This window comes from Pantherophis guttatus, chromosome 3, assembly GCF_059756535.1.
Source record: "Pantherophis guttatus breed Tessera chromosome 3, ASM5975653v1, whole genome shotgun sequence".
Lineage (NCBI taxonomy): Eukaryota > Metazoa > Chordata > Lepidosauria > Squamata > Colubridae > Pantherophis > Pantherophis guttatus.
The window spans coordinates 17600550-17625910 of record NC_142065.1 but is presented as its reverse complement, the minus strand read 5'-3'; the positions used below and the strand labels follow the sequence as shown (position 1 = coordinate 17625910).

General features: G+C 40.5%; 1 protein-coding gene and 1 long non-coding RNA gene across 3 annotated transcripts in view; one reads left to right on the top strand and one right to left on the bottom strand.

Moving 5' to 3' along the window:
* BMP7 (bone morphogenetic protein 7) overlaps nucleotides 1-25361 on the bottom strand; it is a 102354-nt gene that overhangs the window by 19304 nt on the left and 57689 nt on the right. For both annotated transcript variants that reach the window (XM_034433071.3, XM_087889076.1), the window contains exon 2: nucleotides 4496-4688. In XM_034433071.3, coding sequence (XP_034288962.2) covers nucleotides 4496-4688 — 193 coding nt within the window. The remainder of the gene's footprint in view (nucleotides 1-4495; nucleotides 4689-25361) is intronic.
* LOC117674859 (uncharacterized) overlaps nucleotides 1-25361 on the top strand; it is a 42722-nt gene that overhangs the window by 2821 nt on the left and 14540 nt on the right. The gene's annotated exons all lie outside the window — the stretch shown is intronic.

Sequence of the window (25361 nt, the reverse complement as noted above, 5' to 3'; positions counted from 1 at the left end):
CATCTTAGCCACTGGGCCACTGCGTCCCTTTAACAGAATCTACGCCCCCAGATTTAAGAGTAACAGTAGTTAGTGATAAAGGTAAAAACCCCAATTCTACCCAATCTCATCTGGCCTCTTCATAAATTACCTGTAAGGTAACAAGAAAGACATTTGCATGAATTCTGCTACCAGACAGAGCAGTCGATGTTCAGCTTAATTGATCAGGACGGGTGGCCCTTTGAAAATTGGGGCATCAAACTCTCCCCTTCCCCTTTGACAGAGTCAACTTAGAAACAGACAAAAGCTTTTTGGCCAATTTGTGCCAAGACCTCACTGCTCATCAGCCAGGCTCTAATGTTGAATTCTATTGGTGTTGTGGCCCACCAGCGGCCTGCGCAGCTTGTGGCTGATCCCGACGACAAGGAGGCTGGTGTGGTGTCGCGCCAGCAGCCTGTGCAGCCGGCGCTCGCGTCGGGCAGCAAGGAGGCTGAAGAGGATGTGGTGCCAGAGGCAGAGACTCAGCCAGGGCCTTCAGAACCTCCAGAGGCTCCTTCAAGTGCAGAGAGTGAAGTGGAGGAGCCTCTCCTCAATGCTCGAGCACGCAGGGCTGCCAAAAGGCAGGAGTGGCTACTCAGGAGGAGGAGGTCTCCTCGAGAGTAAGGCTTGGGGCTAATTGGCCACTCCCTTAGCCTATTTAAGTCACACACAGTTAGCAATTGTTGCTGGAAACAACGTTTAATTATTAGGCAGAGCATTTTGGAGAGTGAGTTTCTTATCACATCTTGGTTTCTGGGCTGGTTGCCAAACTTTGTCGCACTTTGTTTATTCTTTGTACTTTATATCAGGCTGATAAGGACATTTGCACTGAAAGCCTGCATTTTGAAAGGGGTCTGTTTGTAATAAATGGAGTTTTTGGAGCTTGGTGTGTGTCACACTCCTTGGGATCCGGAGCTGGAGCAGAACAATTGGTGAGTTTTCAAATCAAGGAGCAATAACAGGAAACATGGATGACGAAGCACTACACTCAGCCTTAAATGTTGAGATCTGATGTGGAATTTCCAAGATTTCACTTGACTGGACTTCCTTGATTCAACCATCTTCTATTACTCACAAACCTACTTCATGGATGTTTACTTTTTGGGGAATGGGTCAAACAGACACTTCTTGAAAATTACTACTTGGGTTAACCTTATATGGGGAAAAGCTACCCCTCCCCTTTTTTTCATTTTCATTCCCTTGTTAAAATGAAGGCATGACATGGCTCAGTGCAGGCCATGAGTCAGCTGGGAAGCTGTAGAATACATCTGTTTTCCTGCAGTTACTTAGATTCCTGCATACGCAGTGAGTCTGGAGGGAAACCCCCTCAGGAATAGAGATCAAAGGGAATCATCTTTCCCACACTTATTTGGAACTTTTCTGTCCTGGTATCTCATAATATACTCAGCAGCAATAATGGATTAGCAGTCTTGGAAGAAGAGCGTCCATTTTATGGAAGTCATTCCAAACTAAATAATTTGTTTGCTTCATCTCCTATTTTTAACCCCAAAATTAGAAGATTTATTGTTTATTCAGAAGACTTAAAACAAAGATAAATTACATAGGTATGCCAATTAATACATTGAATATCTATCTATCTATCTATCTATCTATCTATCTATCTATCTATCTATCTATCTATCTATCATCTATCTATCCTAGAACAATAGGATTGGGAAGGACTTGGAGGTCTTCTAGTCCAACCTCTTGCTCAAGGATTCTGGAGAAATGACTGCCCAAACTTTTCTTAAAAATCTCCAGTGATGGGGCACCCACAATTTCCCAAGGCAAGTCATTTCACTGATTAATTGTTCTCACTGTCAGGAAATTTCTTCTTAGTTCTAAGTTGGATCTCTCGTTGATCATCTTCCACCTGTTACTTCTTATCCTGTTCACATTGACTGTTTTCACTAATATATGGTGGAATTTTGGCTTTCATATTAAATCTGATATTAAAAAATGAATGATGTCCAACTTTGTTCAGCATAGAAGAAATAAAATGTTACAGCCTCAAACTTCTAAATGTTTCAGGCTACCTATCTACCTATCTACCTATCTACCTATCTACCTATCTACCTATCTACCTATCTACCTATCTATCATCTATCCATCCATCCATCCATCCATCTACCTACCTACCTACTGTGGTGACACAGTGGTTAGAATGCAGTATTGCAGGCTAATTCTGCTGACTGCCAGCAGTTCGATTCTCACTGGCTCAAGATTGACTCAGCCTTCCATCCTTCCAAGATCAGTAAAAAGAGGATGCAGAGTGTTAAGGACAATATGCTGACTCTGTAAAACGGCTTAGAGCAGGCTGTAAAGCACTGTGAAGCAGTGTCTAAGTGCTATTGATATCTATCTATTGATTTACAGAAGAAGACATATGTCTTTGTTTAGAAGTAAACCGTAGGAAGATTTGAGCAGCATAGTATACTCTTACCTTAAAGGATTTATCTTTGGAGGAAGTTTAGAAGCTCCTGAGATACCTTCACTATGACCCCCTAAGTAGGCAGCTCCTCTTTACTCAGGAGTAGGAGTAGGCAGTAGGAGTAGGCAACTCCTATTCACTCAGAGGAGATCCTTCATCTTTGTTTCCTGAGACAGAGCTCTTTTGTTGGGATAAAATCAATGGGATGATGGGCAGCAAAAGAGATGGTAATAGCTAGGCAAAGGAATGCTCTGTGGTGTTACCTAGCTCGGTAATGAAACATCTACAAGAAAACCATCAAGGAAGGCAAATATACATGTCCCAGGATAATGTTGCAGGATCCAATTTGGGTCAGTCACAGGAACCAGAAGTTTAGTCTTCTGAACTTTCAGACTTGTGCTACAGCTGGATGAGGATGGGCTCCAGCATGAGTCCAAAAGCTTGGAAGATTAAGCCTTTGGTCCCTGGTGACCGATCAGATTGAAGCCTGCAAAACCACCAAGCTCAGAGAGTACCAAGGACTTCAAAGGAATGCTCTCTTGAGAAACAGATCGGCATCAGAGTAAAGGCTTACTCGTCAGTGGGAACTCTACAAAAGCTTCTCTTCAGATCTTCAGTTGAGCATCCTAGTTGCTGATGCACTGGTGTTGACCTTTGGCCTAGCATTAGTGTCTGCTTACAGCTAGACCGTTTGTTTGAACTCCTGAATGAACTTTAGATTGCTTACTGGCTCTGATATAAGTAACTGATCTGAAAACCTGACCTGGTTACAGAACAGACACAACAAATAGCTAAAGTTTCCATCCATATTTTACATGCCACCAACCACATCATTATTAGAATGTCTTACAGGCATTGCAACACTTCAAGTAAACAGAATCATAGAATCAGATGAGACTGTTGTTTTCAGCCAGGCTAGAGAAAAGAAGGACTAGGGGTCACGTGATAGCAGTATTCCAGTATTTGAGGGGCTGCCACAAAGAGGAGGGGGTCAATTTATTTTCCAAAGCACCAGAAGGCAAGGCAAGAAACAATGGATGAAAACTAATCAAGGAGAGAAGCAACCAGGAATTAAGGAGAAACTTCCTAATAGTGAGGACAATTAACCAGAGGAATAGCTTGCCTTCAGTCGTTGTGGGTGCTTCATCACTGGGGGTTTTTAAGAAAAGACTAGACAGCTATCTGTCTGAAATGGTATAGTGTCTTCTGCTTCAGCAGAGGGTTAGACTAGAAGACCTCCAAGGTCCCTTCCAGCTCTATTCTGATTGACTCCTCAGTGAAAGATACACTGATAGATCCTATGCTCAAAGAGTGATGGGGAATCTAGCACCTATCTTAATAATTCCACTATCCAGTATCCATTGCTCTGTTACTATTTTTAAACTTTCAATTGGAATTTCCTTTCCTACTATTTAAATCTGCCTTTGGAGTTTCACTGCTAAAGTCTCTCATATTAAGCCATCCTCAAGAAGGGTAAGGGCTTCCAACACGATTCAGATAGGAGGAGATCCTGCAACTCTGACCAAACTCTGAAAGTTTAGCAAAATGAGTCCTGTATGGCTAGCCAGTTGAAGCAACGGAGTCACCAAGCAGTCTTTTACTCCACATGGAATGGGCCTAATCTTCCTACCTGTTCCATAAGCAAGTTCTACATTAATTAAACCAACTGCTCTTCAAAGACTTACAGCTCAATTCTTGATTATCACTTCAAAGTTAAATTCATTAAATACACAAGTATAGTTGCATTTTAAGGGGGATAATTAAGCTGAACAGAAACAGCCTCTGGAGGTCAAGGGCTAAAAACAGAGTTTCCGTATCATCTCAACAAAGGAAGTTTCAGAAGATCACCTCACACATTCAGCCCCGAGTCTTTAGATGAGGAGATACTAAATAAGAAGCATCACAGACTCTCTCCCTCCCTCCCTCCCTCCCTCCCTCTCTCTCTCACACACACACACATTGTTACAGGCATCACTGAATTATATTTCATTCTACAGTCTCTTGGGTTTCCAGCACCAACTCAAATGAGGTCTTTTAGTCACTCACCTTCCTGGATGTTCTTGGAGGACCTGATAGACACTGATTTGGAATGTTTCATTATCAAAACGTTCTCTAATGTAGTCCTTGTAAATTCGAAACTCAGCTGCAGTTACTGCTTCACCCTCGGGGATCCTAGAGAGGTCAAATCGGAACTCGCGACGATGACTACGCTGATGATAGAACTCCTTGTCATGTTCCACTGCAGAAAGAAAAGCAAATTATTGGCTCCAATAATTTTTCAATGACCCGTACACTATCCAATGGCAGAATTAATATCTATGCATTAACAAAGAAAATGTCTGGTAGAAAAGAAAATGTATCCACGGGATAGGAAGATATTACTACTCACAACACATTTTAAACCTTTGCAGAAACTTTGTGGAGTGAGTGTCTGCTGGTTATTCAATTTAGATGGACATGCCAGATATTGGGAAGTATCTGTTCACTCTTGCTCCCTGACTGAGAAACCAAGCCAATCCAGTCTGAATTTCAGATTCACAAACCCTAACTAAACTAAAAAATATACAGTATATAATACAAAGTACAATATGGATGATAAACCAGATGTACATTACTGATCATCTCTGGATCTCCTGTAGACTTTAGAATATTGCTATTCCCATATACCCTGTTTCCCCCAAAATAAGACATCCCCTGATAATGTGCTTTTGAGCACATGGCAATAAGGACAAGCACTTACTTCAGGGTTCAAAAAAATATAAGACAGGGTCTTATTTTCGGGGAAACACGGTAGTGGGCAGGCAGAAATGGGTTTATTGGTCCATCTTAGAAAGTTGTTAGTATCCGCTCTCATTGCAGTTTCTAGGAGGGCATATAGCAAGGGTATCAAACTCAACACCCGGGGGCTGGATCCGGTCCATGTGCTTAGATTTGGCCCACGGGGCCACCCTGGAAACAGGAAAGGACCGGCTTGTGGTTCCTCTGCCAGTGAAAGCGGAGCTAGGAGGGCCACGGGGGGCCCTCCCAAGCTCTGTTTTCACTGGCGGAGGGTTGCAGAAGGCCGTTGCAGCCAAAAATGGAGCTCGGGAGCCCGTTTTAGCTGGCAGAGAGCTCGGGCCACCACAGGCACACCAACATGAGTGACATCAAGCTGGCCACACCAGGGATGGGTTCTAAAAATTTTTACTACCGGTTCTGTGGGCGTGGCTTATTTTGTGAGCATGGCTTGATGGTCATGTGACAATTATTTAGGATTTAGCAGAGGTACTGGTCTACCAGGCTTTTTTATTTTTATTTTATTTTATTTTATTTTTATTTTTTATTTCATTTATTTTTGCAGGCACTGATCTACTCATGTATTTTTGCAGGCACTGGTCTACTCATTTGTTTTCTTTTAACACTGATCAGCTGTAGGGCGGCCCTTTGAAGCCCCGCGGCAAGAGTTTAAACAGTTTTTTTCCGTCTAGCCATCAGCTGGGACTCAGGAGGCAGCAATATATTGGGGGTGGGGCCAAATAAAAGGTAATAATAACGCGGGGGGTGGGGTGGGGCGCGGTGCGGTGCGGTGTGGGAGGGCAGAACTGGTTCGGTGATGTCATATCATCACCGCTACCGGCTCGGGAGAACCGGACCGAACCGGGAGGAACCCACCACTGGGCCACACCCACCCTGGCCATGCCCCCCCCCAGCCGCCCAAGGTCAAACACAACCCTGATGCGGCCCTCAATGAAATTGAGTTTGACAACCCTGGCATTTAGGGTATACCAGCCTTTCTAGTTAAGATTTTTTCTTTCAACCACCAGATAGAATGCAAAGGAATTCTGGATTAATATTTTTTTTATCAACATTGGGAGAGCACTAAAATGGGGCAGAATCACAACTGATGATAGTACCTAACTAGCTGTGGCTGATCTCAACAAAACTAAACAGGGTCAGCCCTACTTGGAGAAAAGGACTATGAGAAATCTCAAGACTAGAGTTGGGGGAAAAAAACATACTGGAAAAAGGAGGGGAAGGAACATACCATTTCATTCTTTTTGCCAAGAAATATTTCTTCAGGCAACTCATGCTTAAACTATGGAATTTGCTTCTAGAAGATATATAAGCCATGGCCATTAACACAGATGGCTTTAAAATGTGGTATTACTCTATAAACACTCTTATGTTATTCTCCATAAATTTGTCTCTCAACAGTTGTCCAATGACAGATGAATCATATGTATTGGAAAAAGTAATAGAAACAATAACCAAAGAATTTCAACAATTGCTACGATTCAAAAACAACCTCTCTCTATAAGGAACAGTATTCAAACTATCTTGCATGTTCTTCTCCTTCTTGGAATAGGAAACTACTTGGCAACAAGATCATGTTGTTTCTATCTGTCCTTTATTTGTGCAATCAACGGATCAGTTATCATAGTTTATTTTTGACTGGGTGAGAACTAACTTTCATACTAGCTACTAATCATGAGAGCTATGCATTACCCCCAATTATCATTTCCCTCAATCTGAACTCAACTTCAGAGAACTTCATGGATCTCTCCATAAAGTTTTCTTAGCAACAGTAAGGAAATGGGGATTTTGCAGTATCCTTCCCCTGGAGTGGGGTGGGAATGGAGATTTTGCAGTATCCTTCCCCTGCCATGTCCACCAAGCCATGCCCACAGAACCGGTAGTAAAAAAAAATTGAATTTCACCACTGATGTTCAGAGTGATGGGAATAGGCAACTAGACTTTATTGAGCAGACTGGATATCATCCATTTATATTGTTGCAGTTGTGGTGATATTGGATCACAACTTTTAAAAATATAGATACTTTCTGTTTTTATTGTGAGCTACATAGTCATTTGAGTTGAGTGGTTCAACATATTTAATAAAAAAAAGTGTCAGAATTCTACTCTGAAGTACATTCAGCTTAAGGAAAGGGCAGAAGTTGACAACTTTATTATTTTCTTGATTTCGCAAGACATTAGAAGTTAGCTAAATTTTAAAACAAATGCCACAGTTTGTGTTTTGAATTCCAAGGACACATGTCATTGCTGGAATTAATAGTTTTCTCTGGTGTTTTCTCTGCTTGCTTTGTAACTATTTGGCTTTTCTGGATCCTAGCCTCTATATGTAAGTAAAATGTTTGTTATCTAAATACTTCCATTTTAATGGCTATAGACTTTAAATAATTAAAACAGAGAACTAAAATGTGTGAAATCAAAGCATAAGCACGAAGCACTTAAGTACAGGGGCTATTATTGTACAGGAAATAATCTTACTAATTGTGGTTCATAGTTGGATGATATAATATCCAAATCTGTAGTTTAAAACCTAGAATTTTCCAAATGATGAAGAGAGCAGAAGAGGTTTAGGTCAGTAATTTCAGAACAGAATTATGATATTGGAAGAATGTTAAGTGATTGCACTGTGTATGCATTTAAATTATATCCTCCCCTCTCTTTTTTAGTTCAGTTTTTAACTGTTTTTCTTTGGTATTAACGGTTAAATTTTGTGATTGTTAATTTGAATTCTAAATGACTGCACTTTGCTCAGGGACACATGGAAGTGAGATGGGGGCATATAAATTCAGTCAATCGATTCTCTTCAATAATCCATATAACAGTATATTTTTCTTTCTTTCTTTTTTCTTGTACGTTTTGATGCTTTTTTCCTGATGCACTTCAGACAGTACAATTAGAACATACTGCAGTTAAGAAACTACACAGACAAGCGTGAGAAGGTGGGATAATGCCCCCACAAGGTTCACTTGGTATCTATGACGTGTAACTACCGTACATTCGAGTCATGGTCATTGTGCCTAGATGCTGGCATGGGAAGAAAGCTGTATCATCTCAGTGACAAAACATTGTGGTGAGTTTGGAAAAATGTGATCCAATACAATTCAGACAAAGAACATCTGGATTACACCCCCCCCACACACACACATACACAACAAATGACTAACAGGCAGCTATGCTGCATCAAATGGATTGCTTTGAAAAGCTCAGAATGAGATTTCTCTCAATTTCTGCTTCTTTGTAAAAGAGGGCACATGTTGACCATCTTTTATTTTTATGCAACGTGGAGATGCTTGTGAGTTGAAAGCTGTTTTTGCTGGGTTGGTTTTTTTTAAAATTAAAATAGTGGGAATAGGAACACTTGGTCAAAGTTTCCAGAAAAGATGATTTAGCGGACAAAGTGAGAGTTGGGGAGAAAGTGATCCTGTTGGAATTCTTAAGTGTGATGGGAAACTTAAGCTGAATGTAACCAAATTCATGTTTTGGGTTTCGAGAAACCACTTTTTTTTTTTTTAATAAACTCCAAAAGAACAGTAAGAATTCCGTGGCAGGAGAAACCCATAGGGAAAGAAGGCCAAGGTAGGTAGGAGTTCCTTAAATAGGAGCCGTTGAAACAGTTACAGGAACAGTTACGTTGAAACAGGAGCCTGGATAGCTCAGCAGACTGATGCATTGTAATTTAACTCCAGCTGTCTGCAATTAGTAAATTCGAATCTTGCCAGGCTCAAGATTGACTCAGCCTTCCATCCTTTCTAAGGTAGGTAAATTGAGGACCCAGTTTGTGGGGGCAATAAGCTGACTTTGTAAAATATACAAAAGTATGAAGGCTATTGCTTAACGCATTGTAAGCCGCCCTGAGTCTCCGGAGAAGGGCGGCATATAAATCAAATTTTTTTAAAAAAAAAGTTACAAAACATATGGTGTAAAAATGGGACAGTAGAGGAAGGTAGTATGTGTATACAAAAAAATGGAAGACAGGAGAAATAAAGGAGATGGACGGAAGAGCAAGTTGTCATGCAGGAGGATATACAAGTAGTCCAGATTTGTTGACATGATACCAGGAAAATTAATGCTTCAAGAGACTGGGGTTGCTGACCAATGATAAGACTAATCAAAAAGACCTTTTCTAAAAGAAAGAAAGAAAGAAAGAAAGAAAGAAAGAAAGAAAGAAAGAAAGAAAGAAAGAAAGAAAGAAAGAAAGAAAGAAAGAAAGAAAGAAAGAAAGAAAGAAAGAAAGAAAGAAAGAAAGAAAGAAAGAAAGCCAGTTGCCAAATGGAAAGTAGCTAGAACATTAAGAAAAGACAAAACTTTAATCCTATTAAAGTTCAGTCTTCTCCTAAAAGTGTACATGTCTTCTCCCTGGCAATTAGGAAAAAGCAAGATTCAAGCTTAAAGTTGATATCCTTCCTTCCAGAATACTTAGTGACCTGGATTCAGAACTTCAGGATTTTATTCTAAGATAAAAGGACTTGCTAAGTTTGTTTTTAATCAAATTTTAAATCTTCCCATCTCCCTCTTGGCAGTGTACAAATAAAACAGTACAGGCAGTCCTTGACCTATGATCACAATTAAGCCCAAAGTTTCCGTTCTTAAGTGAGACATCTGTTAAGTGAGTTCTGCCCCATTTTACGACCTTTCTTGCCTCAGTTGATAAGTGAATCTGGAATTCCCATTGACATCGCTTGTCTGAAGGTCGCGAAAAGTGATCACATGACTTTAGGACTCAGCAACAGTCATAAGTATGAACCGGTTGCCAAGCGTCTGTATTTTGGTCATATGACCATGGGGATGCTGCAAAAGTCATAACTGTGAAAAACGATAATAAGTCACTTTTTTCAGTGCCGTTGCAACTTTGAATGGTCACTAAATGAACTGTTGTAAGTTGAGGACTACCTATATATAAAATTTCAAAAAGATGATTAAAATTTAATGTTAAAAACTAATTCAAAGGCAGGGAGAGGGCTTTCAGGGTGCTAACCCTGCATGCTTCTCTGTGTGCCCCACGTAAGGCTGCAGAGAAATGGTTTTGTCTTCTTAATCTCTGAGAGGAGAATCTTCAGAGAATGGAGGAAATGGCAGAGAAAGCTCTCTTCCTGGACCCACCAGTTGGAATTTTTCGGCTGATGAATTCCACAACATACCGTATTTTTCGGAATATAAGATGCACCTTAGTTTTGGGGGAGGAAAATAAGAAAAAAGCTGATTGGCAGGTGGATCGGCCTCCCATACCCCCAATCAGCTGTTCCCAGAGGTGAATTTTAGCAACAGGTTCATTGGTTTTGAGCTCTGTGCCTTGCTTTTTTTTTGCTTTTTTTTCCTGCCTCTGAAACTTCTGAAACTCTATTTCAGAAAAAACTTTTTTTTCTGCCTCTGAAAGCCTCCGAAACAGAGCTTCAGAAAAAAAGCCTCTGAAGCTCTGTTTGGGGGCTTCTTTTCTGAAGCTTCGTTTCTGATGCTTTTTTCAGCCTCTGAAACCTCCATTTGAGAAGCTGGGCGGGGCTACATTAGGAGTATAAAACGCACCCAGATTTTCACTCTCTTTTTTGGGGAAAAAAGGTGCGTCTTATACTCCGAAAAATACAGTACCTTCCCTACCTACAGAAGTGGCCAAAATTGTGGAAACCTTTTGGGAAAAGTATATTTTCTAAAACTAGCTAATAACACCACTTTTTTTTTTTTTTGGAGTAGTACCATAAAATTATATATCAATGGAAAGATAATTTAATCAAGAATGTACTGCAATAAACTTTATGAAGGATTTGCTATTAAGTTACAGTATAAAGAAGAAAAATTAAACACGTAGAAAAAACGAGATATACAAAAAATATCACCACGTCAGTTAATACTTAGTTGGGTAACCTTACAACCTCTTCCCACGGAATGAACCAAGTCTTTTAGTTCTGCAGCTGTTATAATGTGAAACCAAGATTGAATGATTGCTTCTATTAACTGGGTTTTATTGCTGGGTCGCTTCTGACTAACAAGTTTCTTTAGTCGGCTCCATAGATTTTCAGTTGGGTTAAGGTCTGGGCTATTCCCAGGCCATTCCAGCAGTGGAATATGATTATCTTGAAACTCCCCCCCAAAAAAAGTGTTATTAGCCATCAAACCTGAAAAATACACTTTTCCCAAAAGGTTTCCACAATTTTGGCCACTACTGTAGCCTGGTGGGATGGGCTAATGTAATAGAATGAAGACATTTCTGTAGTTAACCTGGCCCCATGTAGAGCCTTAATGGTCATAACACGTTGAATTGGAGCCAGAAGCAGACTATTCGTTTTATCTTTGGGGAAATCCTAATGAATGAAGAAAAGTTTTGGAGTGATTTTTGTCTCTGTCTTCTAAAAGATAACACAGACCAGTCAGTCTGATATCGATAACCTAAGTCAGATCATTAAATGATAGATCTGGAAGTATCTTGAAAAATTGGCCCTGTGACATTTTAATCATCAAGGTGGTTAAATTTGAGAATCCCTTTCTGCAATTAAGGAAGTCAGATTGTGTAGGATTGTATTTTGTTGTTAAGCATACGGAGTAGGAATAATTCCACAGCAGTCAAGCTTAATAGATAATAAATCTAAGTGATAATAATTGTAGTCAAATCTGGAATACCCAGAAGGGATAGAGATGATTATTGCGAAAAGCCTAATCAGTTATTGCGGTGCAGAGCACTTTATATATACGGTACTGTATTTAAAGAAGGTTGCTGGTACATAACAGGGTTTTTGGGTTTTTTTACAAACAATACCATGTAAATATATTGAAGTCTAAACCTACCATCTCCTGCATTTTTTGTACTAACTACGCTGACATGCTTCTTGTCCAAAGTGTCGGAGGACACCAAATTGGGCAAGGCTGACATAGAATAATGAGGGGGGGGGGGAACCATTAAAGATTGACAACTGCAATGTATTGTCATGGACCACATCTTGTGGCCTATTTTCCTTTGGATACCTAGATTTGGGTTTTGATGAGCAAGTTCATTGCTCATAAATGCATTTTTTAAAGATAACTATCCTTTGTGTAAGGTAGGAAGTAGAAAACCACATAGAGAGCTTCAGATGAAACAAAAATATTAAAATCAACATGACCTTCAGGTTTACTACTATTCATTTCTGATTCAAGCAGTATAAGATCATGGGAAGCAATGGACAATGTTATATGAGTCACACCATTCATAGAGTTAGCTGGAGCAATAGCAATAGGACTTATATATATATATATATATATATATATATATATATATATATATATATATATATATATATATATACCACTTGACAGTGCTTTGCAGCCCTCTCTAAGCAGTTTACAGAATCAGCCTATTGCCCCCAACAATTTGGCTCCTCATTTTACCCACCTCGGAAGGATGGAAGGCTGAGTCAACCTTGAATCTGGTGAGATTTGAACTGCCAAATTGCAAGCAGCCGGCAGGCAGCAGAAGTAGCCCTGCAGTACTGCACTCTAACCACTGCGCCACCAAGGCTCTTACTAAATGAAAATAGTATTAAATATGTCTGTTTATACTTTCCTTACATTGGTGCACTGTCTAGTGAACCATACTTGATTACCTGAGAGCTGTAGTGGCGCAGTGGTTAGAATGCAGTACTGCAGGCCAATTCTGCTGACTGCCAGCTGCCAGTGAATCACTGCAGGTGTTAAATTAGTAACAGAGTTGTTAAGTGAATCTGGCTTTCCCATTGACTTTGCTTGTCAAAAGGTTGCAAAAACTGATCACATGACACTGGGACACTGCAACCATCATAAATATGAGTCAATTGCCAAGTGTCCAGATTTTGATCACATGACCATGGGGATGCTATAAAGGTCGTAAGAGTGAAAAATGGTCATAAGTCACTTTTTAAAGTGTCATTGTAACTTTAAACAGTCACGAAATGAACTGTTGTACGTCGAGAACTACCTGTATAACCATATTAGATTAGTTTAAAGGCCTATGTAGTCAAGCATCTTGGTTTTTAACAGTGGGCTGCCAGTTATTGATAGGAATGTTTGTAGATTCTTTTCTCACTGTATAACAACCACAACTGTATTTTTATTGTGTGGCAGTTGTTTGTATTCCATTAATAATCATAAATAAATTAAAAGACACTTGCTCCTGAGGAGGAAAGCTATGGCAAATCTAGCTAGCTTACTAAAAAGCAGAGACATCACCCTGTCAACAAAAGTGTGTATAGTCAAGGCTATGGTTTTCCCAGTTGCAATGGATGGCTGTGAAAGTTGGACCATAAGAAAGGCTGAACGCCAAAGAATTGAGGCCTTTGAACTATGGTGCTGGAGAAGACTCCTGCGAGTCCCTTGGACTGCAAGGCGATGAAACCGGTCAGTCCTAGAGGAGATCAACCCTGACTGCTCTTTAGAAGGCCAGATCCTGAAGCTGAAACTCAAATACTTTGGCCACCTAATGAGAAGGAAGGACTCACTGAAGAAGAGCCTAATGCTGGGAAAGATTGAGTGCAAGAGAAGAAAGGGATGACAGAGAATGAGGTGGCTGGATGGAGTCACTGAAGCAGTAGGCATGAGCTTAAATGGACTCCGGGAGATGGTAGAGGACAGAAAGGCCTGGAGGAACGTTGTCCATGGGGTTGCAATGGGTCGGGCACGACTTTGCAACTAACAACAACAATAATCATCATCATCTTAGAGAAAGAACTGGGAAAAAAATACAAAATGCAAAGACTAACAAATGGAAGTAGAACAACTGTGGTAAAAGAAAGCAAAGATAGTACCAACAGTAATAGGTGCCTTGGGTGCAATCCCAAAATATCTGAAGCACCACTTGAATACCATCAACATTGACAAAATCACAATCAGTCAATTGCAAAAGGCAACTTTACCTTGGAGCAGCTTACATCCTATGACAATATGTTCGACAATTACAAACAACAACACCTGCCTATGCCAAGTCCTTGGGAAGACTGATAGGTGGATAAAAATTCCAAATTCAGTCTAAATATGTGGCTGACTGTGCCACCAACCATAATAATAAATATTGATGAGGCATCCACAAGGAAATAAACTCAATTCTCACTCCCAACAACCATATGGAGAGCCATACTGTCTCCATTGTGTCAGCAGGTGGCAGCACATGGTTGATCTTGTCTGAGCTCACAATATTAGCAGGATCAGGCCTGATCAGGCCTGAATAAGAAATCATCCTGAGAATACAAAGATTACTCTGGATAATCCCGGAAGAAGCAATGGGAAACTATTCCCTCCCCACTCCTGAGGGAAGGAGATTGCAAAATCTCCATTCCCACCCCAGTCTGGGGCCAGCCAGAGGTGGTATTTGCTGGTTCTCCGAACTACTCAAAATTTCCGCTACCAGTTCTCCAGAACCTGTCAGAACCTGCTGAATTTCACCCCGGCTGAACATGATTAGTTGCCTGTCTGAAAAAAGTATGATAAATGAAACTATGGAATTTCATTTATTCCTACAAATGGTTATTACACTAGCTGTCCTCTTTTTCAAGCAAGGTGAGCAAGAATATATGCTGTCCTAAAAGAATCCTGATGCAATTCACTAAGGATATGTTCATAGCTATTATTTTTTTCAGAATATCTGCCCTTATAGTAGAATTTACATTACTGTCCAAGTCCTAGTTTCAGTTTAATTAATGAGTCCACAGCAGGTGGCAGCAACTGGTCAACTGTTTCTGTCTGGATTGAGAAGCTAAGCAGGATCTCTGCCTAGTTGGTACTGGATGGGTGACACGCAATACAAAGGCTGTTGACTAGAACAGGAATTTAAAATCCTGAAAAAGTTAGTTGCAAACTACTTCCTTACTGTTTCCATGACAACTGCACGGTGTCAAGTTTAACCCGAAGGAGATGACTTTACAAAGCTGCCGCACGACACCAACACAGCTTTAAATAAGTCAATCATTTATTGAAATGATGCAAGCGTCCGCCTGAATGTGATGAGGCAAATAGCATTAGGAGGGAAGATAGCTTAGACTTGAGAAAATATTTTCATTAATATTTCTGTTCCTCCCTTCCTCAGCTCAGACTTACTGCTCCAAGAAAGTCCATGATCCAGCCCTGACTGCAACACTCAGAGGCATCCATGGGAAATCTCTTCATCAACCTTTTGCCAGCTTTCTCATCTGCTAAGGCAGCAGTCCCTCTTTATGGGCTGGGCTGGAAGAATTCATTATTAAACCCTTTGAAGATTAAATGAGCTGTGTATTATGCAAAAGCATATTCAAAGTGAAATGACCTAACAAGGAAAAATAAATGAATATCCCAGAGCCAAACTGACATGGAGGCGGCCTTATATCAAGTAAGACTATTGGACTACGAAGCCGAGTGTTGTCTAATGTGATTGGGGGAGACATTCTGGGGTCTTATAGAGATTTCAGTCCTATCCTTGTACCTGAATTAAACTCAAGACTTTCCCTTTGCAAAGAAGTTTTCTACCGCTGAACTGTGCTCTTAATAAATTGAATTGAAGAGTTAATCAAGTTGCTTGTGGATCAACCATATGGAAAGGAGAGAAGAAAAGAGTTCTAGAATTTTAAAAAATCTAATATTTCACCAAGACTTTCAAATCAAATAATTACTATGCATGCTATAATTCTGAAAACTCTCCCTGTTTTCTAATACCTCTCCCTCTGGGAACAGCCAAAAATTCACAAACATTGGCTTAGTTTACTGGCTTTTGAAAAAGAGATGGAACTGGCTCAGTGGCTAAGACGCTGAGCTTGTTGATCAGAAAGGTCGGTGGTTCAAATCCCTAGGTCTCCTGCACGAGCAGGGGGTTGGATTAGATGACCTCCAAGGTCCCTTCCAACTCTGTGACTGTTACTTCGAGAATACTTTAGAAGCAGGGATATTGCTTAGGGCCAATTAGCAGGAACTTGCTATTAACAACAGTTTCACCACCTACTGTATTATGTCACCATTCAAATGCTAAATGTGAGCAATAAAATTCTACAGGACTCAAGATCAGGCATTTTGAAAGAATGCATTTTCTTTGTGAGTTTGCCCACTTTGTAAGACCTTCAAGAGAAGTCTTTCTCTCTATCTCATTCATTCGTCTGGCAAAAATACAAGAAGGCAGTTTTCTAAGCGACTGGCACTTAATCTCAACAATTCTTCTCTTGTTTGTGGATTTCCTATCTTGGTTGGGTTCTAGCCCTGCTTGTTACTACCTTGAGTCTCAACTGCAGATTATATATCTGTTTTTGACTCCCTTGGACTTGGTCTGCTTTCCACTGTGGTCTGATCCACTTCACCTAACAACCAGCTTCTTACGCTCACCCTAAAAAGAAGCTGCCTTCCTGGAATACACAGTAAGCCAGAGTGAAGTTCGTGATGAGTTTTGGTTTCCTAATATTAACCCAAAGAAATATATTCTTTGTTAGTAGGCTGATTTTAGAATGGTAGACTAAGGAACGCACATAAAAAAAGCACAGCACAATGCTACATCAAATTAATTTAAAAGTGATGGGGGCAGCAAATTTAAATTAAGTAAATAATATCTATTAGAAGTTATCATACAAACATGCTTACAGGTAGTTTCCGAATAAGATAGAATAACAGAAGGCACCTTTGAGGTCTTCTAGTGCAAACCCCCTACTCCTGCATACCATTTCAGACAAATTGTTATTCAATCTCTTCTTAAAAACTTCCAGTGTTGGAGCATTGACAACTTCTGGAGGCAAGTTGTTCCACTGATTAATTGTTCTAACTGTCAGGAAATTTCTCCTTAGTTTTGGGTTGCTTCTCTCGTTTAGTTTCCATCCATTGCTTCTTGTCCAACCCTCAGGTGCTTTGGAGAATAGCTTGACTCCCTCTTCTTTGTGGCAGCCCCTGAGATACTGGAACATTGCTATCATGTCTCCCCTAGTCCTTCTTTTCATTACTTTAAGGGAAGCCAAGCTCCTCCAACTCTTAAAGCACCCTTGTCCTTATGCAGCTGCTTTGGAGATCATCCCATGTTCTCTGCACAGATAACACATTAATCAAAACTGTCAGCAAAGCAGTTGGGGATGCACAGACCCATGCAGTAAACTGTGAATAGGATTTGTGCAAGTTGTAAAGGTGCAATTCACTCATTTGATTTATATCAGATATGTGTGTGTGTATGTGTGTTTTTATATATATAAGACCTTTTCTTCAGAACTCAAGGTGGGATACATTCTCCTCCTCCAATTTCTGCCTACAGAATCCTGTTAGCAATGGTATACAACAGGGGTGTCAAACTCAAGGCCCGCAGGCCGGATCTGGCCCACAGGGTGCTTAGATGTCACCTGCAGGGCCGTCCTGGAAAGAGTGAAGGACTGGCCCGCGGTGCCTCTGCCAGTGAAAACGGAGCTCAGGAGGCTGCGACGGCCTCCCGCAACCCTCTGCCAGCAAAAATGGAGCACGTGGCCCTCCCAAGCCCCATTTTCACTGGCAGAGGGTGGCAGGAGGCTGTCGCAGCCTCCCAAGCTCCGTTTTCACTGGCAGAGTGCTCGGGCCGCCACAGGCACCTCCAACACGAGTGACGTCGAGCTGGCCATGCCCACCCTGCCTCCAATGTCAAACACAACCCTGATGCGGCCCTCAATGAAATCGAATTTGGCACCCCGGTATACAGGAATGCAAAGATAGCTTTGAAGAAAATATGCAGTAGCAGCAGCTGAAGGAGAGGATGATATTCAAGGTGGGCTCACCTTCGTGCTCTTGGTGATAAGAGGAGGAGAAAAGAAACTCTATCAGGCTTTCAAGATTCTGTTATTGATGACTATCATGTGCTATTAATTTGCTGTTGACTCCTAGTGATGATCACATAGATAACTCTCCATTATCTAGGAGCTGAGGTGGCGCAGTGGTTAGAGTGCAGTACTGCAGCTACTTCAGCTGACTGCTAGTTCAGCAGATCAGCGGATCAAATCTCACTGGCTCAAGGTTGACTCAGCCTTCCATCCTTCCGAGGTGGGTAAAATGAGGACCCAGATTGCTGGGGGCAATATGCTATTTAGTATACTGTCTTTGGTGTAAGCCGCCCAGAGTCCTCAGAGAGTGAGCGGCATAGAAATATGAATAATAAAATAAATAATAAAATAAATCTTCTGTCCCTAATCTGTTCCAAGTGTTCCAATATTGCATCCATTGCCACTGTAATTGGATCTATCCGCCTTCCTGCTTGTTGTCCTCTTGTTGTTGTTCTTCTGCCTTTCCCAGCATTAAAGCCTTCTCCCAGGGTGTAATAACTCCAAACTATGATGATTTAAACCTGGTCATTTGTGCCTTGAGTGAGATCTGTTATCATATCATAGAACAATAAACTGGAGTTATAGTACCTCCTGTAAGGTCTATTTCTTGACTTAGCTTACCTGAAACCCAATATTGAAAGAACTAAATTCAAGTTGCTGGGTTTTTTAATAACTGCTACTAATTTCATGTAAGACTGTTTCCATGCTTCCTAAACAGGTAGGTTGAATTGAGTTTCTATAGTTGAGAATGGACTAGAACCCTAGTCTCCTAATGCCAGTCCAATGCCCTAACCACTACACCATACAGACTCTGTGGTGATCAGCTTAGTTATCCACTTTTTGTTAGATGCTAAAAGTTATCATTACAACATTGGAAAAATAATACACATCTTACCTTAGATCAGGGGTGTCAAACTCAAGGCCTGCAGGTTGGATCCAGCCTGCAGGGTGCTTAGATCTGGCCTGCGGGGCCTCCCTGGAAACAGCGAAGGACTGGCCCGTGGTGCCTCTGCCAGTGAAAATGGGTAAGCACAGCCGGGCACTCCCTTGGGGAAGCAGGGATGGGCTGGGATGGGCTGTGGAGTCCCAGTGCCCTGGGAACTTGAAGGCCAGGCTGGCCGCTTGCCCTCTACTGCCTAGAGCTCTGGACAACCTGTGACACCATCTGGGGGTCCACCGCGTGGCCTGGGAGCCCTGGCCCACAGCCCTGCCCGAGCCACCATAGGTGCCCCCAACACAAGTGATGTTGAGCTGATCATGCTCACCCCGGCCATGCCCCACGCCCCTCCCAGGTCAAATACAACCCTGATGCATCCCTCAATGAAATTGAGTTTGACATCCCTGTCTTAGATCAATGTCATTCAGAAGTATAGGTGATAAGTCTTAATTCTGGGATCTTATGGAAATGAGTTTTTCATTAGCCCTGTAAGTTTGGGTTTAGACATATGTTATTTTTGTCTACAAGCTCTCCAATTAAGTGGTAACCTGTGATCTAAGTCTTCATAGTGTTAGTCCAACACTCTGCCACCCTAGTTTATTCATTCTTCTTCCTCCTAAATCTCCTGAATCTAATTTCTGGTTCAGCATCTGCAGCCAACTTTTAACAAAATGAGCCAATGGTGGGGTAGCTAAATCATAAAAGTAGATCACCACTGAACTTCATATTAATGGGAACCACTGGTATCTTCTCTCCACGAATACATTAATGAAAATGAAAGTAGTGTAGGAAGTTAGCACCCACTCTTCTCCTAGAAGAATGAAATATTCTAAGAAATATTAAAAAGGCAGAATATTATACCTCCCTGGATGAGAAAAGGAGAAATATGCTCTTGGAAAGCAGCCCCTACCTTTGTCAATAGCCCCAGAAAGACTGGTGCCAACCTATCTACAAGACAAAAGACTGGGCCATCTTGTCTACAAAAGACCTTCAGCTACAGGGTGATAGGATTAGCCCTCACTCAAGATCCAAACCAGGACAAAGCCATTCAGCCATAATAGGAATTGCCCAAAGCCCCTTCATTACATTACCCAGCAAGATTCAACCAAGCCTGGGACTCAAGACAACCTACAAAGTTACCTCTGCATGGCCCCATGGGAGGCTGACAACAAATCAGAATACATTTCTTATACAGGAACAGGAAGCTCTAAGGCGGGGCCCAAGAGAGGGTATAAATATCTCTCTCTCTCTCTCTCTCTCTCTCTCTCTCTCTCTCTCTCTCATGCTCGATTGCCCAAGACCTCAAACCATATGGTTCTGTCCACCACTAAACCATCTTTCCAAACAGCTTCCATGTTTCCAGTGTCTTTCTCCCCACTTGGAACTGAACCCAGATGGACATTTCTTTCAACACTTGGATATAATTAAATGCTTCCAAAATTATTGTACTGAAACAAAGGTTTGCTGTAACGATGGCCATGAATGATGCTCTTACCAACACCGTACTCCTTTGAGACTGTGGATTCCTATGAGAATAACTAACACAATGCAGTTGGATTTTATTTAAGTGAGGGCTGAGGCATGCATGGAATGCTTACATGGCCACCATCGTATCTATTTTGGTCTCAGACCTGAAAGCTAAAAAGAGAGAAGAGAGATCTTGATTGCTGTTGAGTGCTTTCATAAATCTCCCAATAATTAATCACCCATTTGTGGCTACACTGTGTACTTAACTCACTCTGTGTGTTTGCTTGGCTTAATCTTGTATCTGCTGATCTCATTTACACTTCCTGTGCTACCCAATTAACAGTTAACTCTGGGAAGTTACACATACATTATCAACAAATCCCCACTTGACCTTCTTGTTTGATTACTTAAACCAAAAACAGCTTCGGAGAACCTGTTCACAGAGTTTGCATCTTCTCTAGTCAAACCCACTTTTTTATTTTTTTATTTATTAGCAGGAAGTATCAATGGGAAATAATCACACACACTTTCTTGAAAAAAATGTCAGCGATCGTGACCAAGCTCAAAATTATGGCCCAAGATTAGCATGGAAATTGCTGCTGAAGGGTATTATCACATGGAATGTTCTTAATTAAATTGCAAATATGCAGTGGAGGATAATTGCATGGAAACATTCCAACAAAAACGTGACATATGCAAATAAGCTCCTGTTTCTCTGATATCTTTCGTAACATCTGCCAATATTGCTGTGACTTTGCAAAACAAAAAAACAAAACAAAAAACAAAACAAAAAACCTCATGAATTTATAGGATCCAAGTGCTATTTTGTTATATTCCAGGGACAGCCAGAGAGGTTTAACAATAATAAACATCAAAGCACTATTCTGGAACTCTAAATTCAAGCCCCTATTTTTAAGAACTGAAAACATTAGAGATGGCACCCACTAAAGGCACATGTTTGCTTATGTCTTTTCATTTTGTCAATGTCTAATGCATTTGGATAAATTTGTGCCTCCATTGTGGATAACTATTCTGGAATTTTGTCATAGTGATTCTTTTTTATCCCTTGCCGTTAGTAGTAGTGCATCCCTGATTAAATGTCATTGAAAATAGTTATGTTGTCTATTTTCCCCCTCCCATAAGAAGGCATGCCACCCCCTCTGTAAATCATATCCCTCTAATGTTAAAATTCTTTTGTTTCGTAATTCCATCCAGTCCTTGATCCATGTAAGTGATGTTGCTTTGTAGTAAATTTCCCAATCTGGGAGTCCAAATCCTCCTCTTTCTCTACTATCTTGCTGTGATTGTATTTTGATTCTTGGTTTTTTTCCCCCTGTTTTTTCCCTGTTAATTTATTTAAGTCTTTAAAAAAGTTTTTTCCTAATTTTATGGGTACTACTTGGCACATGTTTGCTTATGGTAGGTCTATTGAAACAGTATATAATCTGCATTTTTATTTTTTACAATTACTGATATTATTCTATTACTTTCTGTAATATTATAAGCTGATGTGGATATAAGATATAACATTTGGGGAGGGGCAATACATGTACATGTACATATACATATTTTAATCACACCAACAATACCTTTTGGCCTCTAATTCTAACTTCAAGATTCAAACATATGCAGATAGTCCTCAATTTACGACCATAATTGAGCCTAACATTTCTGTTGCTAAGCGAGGCATTTGTTAAGTGAGTTTTGCCCCATTGTATGACCTTTCTTGCCACATGTAAGCGATTCACTGCAGTTTTTACGTCAGTAACACGGTTGTTAAGTGACTCTGGATTCCCCACTGATTTTGTTTGTCAGAAAGTCGCAAAAGGTATTCGTTCACATGACCCCAAGACACTGCAACCGTCATAAACAAAAGTCAGTTGTCAAGCATCTGAATTTTGATCACATGACCGTGGGCGTGCTGCAATGGTCATAAGTGTGAAAAACAGTCACTTTCTCAGTGCATTGTAAGTTTGAATGGACACTAAATGAGCTGTTGTAAATCAAGGACTACCTGTATAAGGCTTTCTTTTAACATCAAGAGTTGGATCCCAAAAATCTACGGATTAACATCTCTCCACTAACATTTGTACCAGCACTCAATTAAATGCACCACAGTGACTTTCAAACTATTTAATAAGATATAGTAAAAGTTCGTCATGACCTAACCAGTCTGACTACACCTTAGTACTGGAAGATTTTTGTCACTTCTCATGCCAATAATGCAACTGAACTGCAACAACAACAATAAAAAGTTCCTGTTTATGCATGAGCAGTCACGTGATATATGGGAATGATCCAGCAATAGGATTCCCATGCCAGTTGTTTACTAAACCGAGTCATTGCAGCTTTAATATTTGGAATATAACCACTAAAGCAGGAGTGAAATGTAAAATTTGTTACTACCGGTTCTGTGGGCGTGGCTTGGTGGTGGTGGGGGTAATGTGACTGGATGGGCGTGGCCAACTTTTTTTTTTTTTTTAACTTTTCAAAGCATTTTTTCTAATGCTTTGAAAAGCCTCTGCCGATCAGGAAACTCAGCTGGGATCGTCAGAGAGGCTGCTTTAAAAATACCTCTCTGCCAATCAGGAAACTCAGCTGGGATTGTCAGAGACTTTTCAAAGCATTTTCTTTACCACCTCTTCGGCCAAGAGGTTGCAGAAAAAAAATGCTTTGAAAAGCCACTGACGATCCCAGCTGAGCCGCACGATCATCAGAGGCTTTTTTTTTTTACTTTTAAAAGCATTTTTTCATCGGACGAGGTTGTAGAAAAAATGTTTTTAAAAGTGAAAAAGAAAAAAAAAAGCTTCTGATGATCCTGCGGCTCAGCTGGGCATGGTGGGGGGGGGGGTGCAGGGATTTTTGCTACCAGGTCTCCAAACCACCTACCGCCATCGCTACCAGATCAGGTGATCCGGTCCGAACTGGGAGCATTTCACCAGGTGAACTAAAGTCATTGGAATAGTATCCTTGCTAGGATTTAGACAATGCTATTTTACTATATGGTTTTATGTACTTATTTAAACTAAAAGTAAAGGATGTTTTATTTTAGATATTTAATTTTAGAAATATCTAGTAATATGTAGCTACATAATATAGCTACTATAATGCATTATGTTTTATTTAGAGTAAGTGAATATAATATTATATATTTCTGTTATTATGTGATAGTTTGGCATGTACATCTTTTACACTTTAGTTTTATATCTGCTTATTAGTTAAGGTAAGCAAGAGAGTATTTTATTGTATAATTATATCTGTATTGAAGAGAGTTGGAAATAACTTTTTAATATTATTTTTGGTTTTGTTTTTTTCGGTCACTTTAAATTTTTCCTGTCGTCCCCCTTTCCTAGTTTTCCCTCTTTGGAGTAATTTTTGTATTTTAACTTTCTAGCAGCCAATAAGCTTTGGCTGTTTTGAGGCTTGTATCCCAAAGGAAACATTATTGTACATGCTTCCTTATTATGGTTTACGGAAGAAAAATGGAAACTTGTTTAGCACACATTCCCCATCATGGATTTGGTATGAAGAAGGAGCACAACATTGAGTAGAAGGACCTAACTTTATTTTCTGATTTAGAAGAAAGAGGGACTTTGAAAAAGAAGATTTTTTATAGAAAATCTATAAAAGTCTACAAGGTGGAAAATTTTAGGGAAATTTGGGGAAGTTAGTCCTATCAGTATATCTGGGATAGTTCAGTTGTCGTTAGTTGCGAAGTCGTGTCCGACCCATCGCGACCCCATGGACAACGTTCCTCCAGGCCTTCCTGTCCTCTACCATCTCCCGGAGTCCATTTAAGCTCACGCCAATTGCTTCAGTGACTCCATCCAGCCACCTCGTTCTCTGTCGTTCCATTCTTCTTTTGCCCTCAATCGTTCCCAGCATTAGGCTCTTCTCCAGTGAGTCCTTCCTTCTCATTAAGTGGCCAAAGTATTTGAGTTTCATCTTCAGGATCTGGCCTTCTAAAGAGCAGTCAGGGTTGATCTCCTCTAGGACTGACCTCTAGGTTTCATCGCCTTGCAGTCCAAGGGACTCGCGGGATAGTTCTATTGTTAGGCAAAATGGACTTTTCAGAAGGACAGCAGAGCTGGGGAAGTCCATTGTGAAGAAGATGGAACATTGAGGTCATCAGCTGATAGGAGGCTTGGTAGTACAGTGGTTTAATGCACCCTGTTATTAACACAGCTGCCTGCAATTTCTGCAGGTTCGAATCTCACCAGGCTCAAGGTTGACTCAGCCTTCCATCCTTTCTAAGGTAGGTTAAATGAGGACCCAGTTTGTGGGGGCAATAAGCTGACTTTGTATAAATATACAAAAGTATGAAGGCTATTGCTTAACGCATTGTAAGCCGCCCTGAGTCTCCGGAGAAGGGCGGCATATAAATCAAAAAATTTTTTAAAAAAAAAAAACAGTTGCAGTTTCTCTAGGTTGCAGTTTCCTTGTAAGGACAACTTTTGGGCTATACTGGTGAGAAGACTTCTATTCTTGATGGGATTGCAGGAGAGGGTTTTGTCTAGGACAGGGAACGTCTGTTTATTCTACACTTTAGCACTCAACAGAATGCCTTACTGACTGCTCTTAGTCAGGTGGATTACATAATATCTCCAGGATTTAGTGGCAATATATCACGAAGAACTATCTTCAGGACAGCTTTAACGGGAAAGTGATGTCACCCACACAAAAATCTGTGAGATTTGGAATAGCAATGCCAAGAACTTGAGAGATGCCACAATCTTGTGAGATTTTTTTTTTTAAAAAAAAATTCATTTTGGCACCTGCACCAGAAATTATATATATATATATTACTCTCACGGATTTCAGGTTGGAAAGTATGTGCTAAATTTAAACGGCTTTGAATAAATATTCCTTCCTTCACGTTTTCTTGCATTTCAAATATGGCCTGGATCTGAGAGCCAGGTGGTTTCATTTAAAGATGAGACTGTCCAGATATCATGGTTTAAAGGAGAGAGTTCTGCTCCTCAGCCTGACAACCTTAACTTAG